The 5007-nt window shown below is 32.7% G+C and overlaps 1 protein-coding gene across 1 annotated transcript; it reads right to left on the bottom strand.

Moving 5' to 3' along the window:
- Nucleotides 1-1513: 1513 nt before the first annotated feature.
- LOC21397562 (LOB domain-containing protein 1) lies at nt 1514-3518 on the bottom strand. The gene is made up of 2 exons (XM_010105834.2): nt 3109-3518; nt 1514-2283 (listed from the first exon to the last, which is right to left on the bottom strand). The coding sequence occupies exons 1-2, from the start codon at nt 3382-3384 to the stop codon at nt 1885-1887; spliced, it is 675 nt and encodes a 224-aa protein (XP_010104136.1). The 5' UTR covers nt 3385-3518; the 3' UTR covers nt 1514-1884.
- Between the last annotated feature and the right edge of the window lie 1489 nt (nt 3519-5007).

Genomic DNA, 5007 nt, shown 5'->3' on the forward strand with positions numbered 1-5007 from the left:
TATACTCTTCCTTTTCTTTGTGGGGGATGGGGAAAATTAATAAAAAATGCTTTCAGTGTCAAGATATATAATTCATTGACCACAAATATTGATATATAAACAATATTAGCCAGTAAAAACTTCCTAGCGCGATCTAATAAAGTTTCGTGTATTGGGTTGAGAAGATGCAATATTATTGGTGCATGAGGAAGGCATTAATTAAGTTTTATCATATATACTTTTAGTTAGCACCATGTAAAAGAGATTAGACTTAATTTATAATAAGAGAGTCTACCTATTACAATGTGTAACTCAAAAGAAAAAAAGTCAAAACGTGATCAATTAAAATTTATTAATTACTTGGTTATCAATTAATCTTATCTTATGGCAGAAAAATGTGTTGCAAACAAAAACATATACATATAAGTCAAGGAAGAATAATATCTAGTGGCAAAAAGTATAATTGGTTTAATTGAATTTCAGACACTAACACCATGCATTAAACAAGAGTCTCATTCTTGTAAGTATAATATATAACTTTGTTTTGTAATGAACTTGGATGGACGATTTGAACTATAGATCTTAATTTCAAAGGAGCATTTAAATTATTATTAGACTAAACATACAACTGTTAATATATCATAATTAATTTTCTTATATTACTGAGCAGCAGAGCATATATATGTAATGACTTATAGATTATAACATACTTATCCAATTGTTTTCCAATCAAAGCCTTGAAAATTATTAACTTTCACTTAAATGGAAATCGTAATTCCTGTTATAAGTTGGAATTGGTTCTTTCATACATTCATGTGACGATATTGACATGTAAAGTATCGGTCTACACGCACAGCATAAATATCTTATTCTTTTTTTTTCAAAAAACTGAAGAAATAGATTGGAATATTAACAATTTAAATTGTATATTTACCTATTAGGATGATATTTTTGTTTTGGAGTTTAGATATTTATAATTAGTAAAATTTATATCTTATTAGCATTTGAGATTTCAATAAATGCTTTGGTTATTGTAATTTCACTTAGAGAATAATTTAAGAATGAATATTAAGATTGTTAGGTTTTTTTTTTTTTTTCCTTTGAGTCTTGTTCTATCTATTTAAATCATCTGTTTTTTTTTTTCTTTTGTTCTATTTCTCTCATTAGTCTTTTTCTATTCTATCTAAAATATTCTATCTTTTTGGTCTTCTTTACTATCTCAACAGGCGTTATAAAATATAACTTATTTGTAAAAAAAAAAAAGTATGCTGGTTATTCAATTACTTGGTATATTACTTAAAAAAAAAACGTGTGTTGTTTGTTTGTGTGATTAAGTTACATGAGACAATTTTGTGACTAAAAGTCACTATCGATCAGAAACCAATGAGAGAGAGAGAGAGAGAGAGAGAGAGAGAGAGAGAGAAGAAGAAGAAGAAGCAAGAGAGATGAGTCAAAAAGCAGGTTTGACAAGGAATTCATTCCGGTAGATATCAATATGTTTAAAGTAATTATAGTAGGTGACCAAAAAGTTGGTTTAGGATTCCATAATCAGAATATAATTAATTGACCATAATTTAATTACCACAAACGCGTACGTCTAAACATTCTCTATCTGCAGTACTGAAAGGAAAAATACATGGAGATGGAGGGAAAAAAAAAAGGATCCATATCTACTTTGTCTAGATTTAACAAAGTGATTAGATCGTTAGCTTACACAATATTCTTTTCCCTCTACTGTTAAGTAGACCCAAATCCTTAATTCTAAGGTACTAAAAATATTCAATGTCCATCAGCTTCTCCTTGGGAGAATTTCATTGGAACATTTTCTTTCTTCTGATATAATTTAGGACTATGCTATAATATAATTATATATAACTAACACTTTGATGATCATCATGATCATGATTATGTCCAGAGTGGTTCCCACAATGAGCCTAGGTTGTTATCATCAAGGAAACTCAGGTTATTATTGTTTTGGTTGCCGGTCATCATGAGAGGCGTAGTAATATTATTATTGAATCCATCAAGCGTTTGTTGATGATGTTGATGAGGAGAAATATCATGATACGATCCTTGTTGGGATTGAGCCATTTCCATGCAAAGAAGGGCCACAAGGTTGGCTTGCTGGCACTGCATGTTGACAAGCTCAGCTTGTGTTTTGGCTAATTGTGCTTGAAGCTCGTTAACCTGCTTTTGAAGCTGGCAAATCGCCCCCGCGCACCCGTAAACGGGGTCTCTAATTCTTGCACTCGCCTCGTACACCATGCTGCTAACCGCGTCTGATCTTTGAGACTCTGGGAGTTCCTGAATATTAAAAGTGAATATTTTTTAAATTAGTCATTATGTATGATATTACTAAAAAAAAGTCAAACCTAAACTTACGGCAAAGCTAACACTTTAATTTTCTATGTTTTATTTATTATTATTATTATTATTTTGAAGTAGGCTCTATCTTGTTGTACATGTGAACAATCCGCTATGTGAGAACTGAGAAGTTTAGCCTCTAACGCCCATCGCGTGCTATGTGAGTAGGATCCAAAAGATCCACGGCACTAAAAGGCCAATAAAAAAACGTTTTTATTTCTCGAAAACCCCAATTTGTGCGTGATTATGATCTTGAATAACTATGAAAGAATTAGGACTTAATTTATCAACAAGTCAAAAGAAAAATTATTAAAAGAAGTGACAAGCAACCTAAAAGGTAGGTCACTTGCGCTTGTGTAATAAATTCATTGATCCCCGTATACATTTGGTATGGGCCCCACTTGTTATACGGCTATAAACTAGTCAATATAAAGCTATACATGATAGCATATATTGTCCTCACGTATGCCCACTAACGAAACACAGAATTCTTTCAAATCAATTCACAGTACAGTCTGATATTTTATGGCCATTATGCATCGTCAATTATGGGTTTTGTAAAGATCGTTATTTCCGTACTCATTATCTTCCTAAAACACACATAATCATACACGATTTAGGCATACTATGACATATATCTAAACAATAATAATGCTTAATATATCATGACGTGGCTCGGCATCAAAGAAAATGTTTGTCATTATAATTAATATGGCTAGATAACATTTATCACACACTTGTTATATGGTATAGTAGATTTAGTACCTGCAAGAACTTGATGATGTTGCTGGCTCCAAAGACTCGGTGGGCAATGGTGAACTTGGATGGCTCAGTGGGAGGAAAATATGGCGCCAAGACGCATTTATCGGCGCACCTCCGCCGCAGGATCTTACAAGCGGCGCAAGGGCTAATCACAACGGGTGGTGTCGGAGGAGGAGGAGGAGTCTGAGGAGGAGATGACGAGGAAGAAGGAGTCTGAGAGCCGACCATGTTTGATGAATTAGTGGTCGTAGTGGTGTTGGTCTCAGTGCTGCACTCCATTTCTTGAGGAATATAATCTCAGATGAATATAAATATTGTGAGAAATGTTTAAGAAGCGGAGAAGAGAAGAGAAGAGAAGAGATTGGTAATGTGGATTGTGGGGTTTGTTTGTGAAAGGAAAGGAGGCTATATATAGCCCAATTCTATGTTAAGGGGCGAGCGTCTACATGATGTCATCAAACTTTGAAAAATATGTTATTAGCAAAGAAGGAAAAAAAAAAAAAATCCTTTGAAAAATGTTCATGTGAAAATGGGATTTTTACGTGGCAGTGGCTGCTGCTGCTTTATCACGTTAACCCCCTTTTTTTTTTTTCCATCTTCAAATCCGTTAGGTTTGTGATTTTACTTTTCCTTTTTGGATTATGCGGAGAAAAGATGCATGCACAATTTCTTTTCTTCGTCTATAATCAATTTATATTTTACTAGCCACAATATGAAAATAAAAATAAAAAAGTCCCTAAATCACTCTCTTTTCAGAAAAATAAAAAAGATTTTTCTGTAGTAATTCTTCAGATAAACATATTAACAAATGCTAACGATAATGAGATTGTCTTTGAGATATTATTAGATTTGTCTAAATTTGCATGCGTTAAGTCAATGGTTAGACCACAATTAACCAATTAAAATTTAAAAGTGAAGTGAAGAGATTTGGTGTTAAATTTTGTCAATAAAAGAATGTAGAAAACTATTTAAGCCTATCTCCATGTACTAGTCATCTCTCTTGTCCTGCTTTCCCCAAAGTTTTCACATCCAGCTTGAGTTCCCACTTCCCAAGAGGATATTGTCCCTGATTTCTGGTTTTAGTAAATTTTCCATTTATTAATAGTCCATTTGATTCATAGATTTAAACAAAAAAAATTTAAACAAAAATTCAAATCCTTTTGTGTGCAACAATAAAAAGGTGTGATACCGCGAAACAAGTTGGTTACAAGATTTTTATCCATTCTCGTTTAAATTGTCTTCCACTCCCTAGTGTTAAGAGACATTAGTCACTATCATAAAATACACGAGGAATTACTCCAAGGAAAATTCCGTTTATCACCGAAAATTCAATTTTAATTGCCTAACTTTTATGTGGTTTAGCCACTTAATTGGAGAAAATGGGGTCTCTTTCATCTTTTTCCTCTACCCCAATTTTCTTGGGCTCATCTTGTAGCTCAGTTTCAACTAAAACAGACAAAAATAGAAAAGACTTATAGCAACCGGCAATGCATGATTTCTAAGAGGTTTAGAGAAGAATGATCAAGCTTCGCGAAACAATATCTTCAACACCTCATAAATTTGGTCAAATGCAGGTTACCATGTAATAATGTTAGTCTATGCACCAACAACTTAATACGTAACAGGATACATAATTAGAGCAAAAAACTACACAAAATCATTATGACTTGTTAATATTATAGAACCTTGAATGAATAAGAATCCAAGAAACAACGGAGAAAAATACAACCTCAAGACCTCGTTCATTTCATCGATTCGAGTTTTGTTACAGTAAAAAACTCTCAGAAACATTTACATTTAACTTTTTTGCTACAGTAAAAAGCTCTCACATAAAGTCACATATCAACTCGAATCAACGAATTAAATGGCCCCCAAATTAACTTTTGTCTTTTCCTTTTAACC

This window comes from Morus notabilis, unplaced genomic scaffold (assembly GCF_000414095.1).
Source record: "Morus notabilis unplaced genomic scaffold, ASM41409v2 Scaffold710, whole genome shotgun sequence".
Taxonomy (NCBI): domain Eukaryota; kingdom Viridiplantae; phylum Streptophyta; class Magnoliopsida; order Rosales; family Moraceae; genus Morus; species Morus notabilis.

What these genes read in the sequence shown, in the direction of transcription:
- LOC21397562 (XM_010105834.2), bottom strand. Translation starts at nt 3,384, where the DNA reads ATGGAGTGCAGCACTGAGACCAACACCACTACGACCACTAATTCATCA. An exon ending in ACATCATCAAGTTCTTGCAG is followed by an intron (nt 2,284 to 3,108) that starts GTACTAAATCTA and finishes TTTAATATTCAG; the next exon opens with GAACTCCCAGAGTCTCAAAG.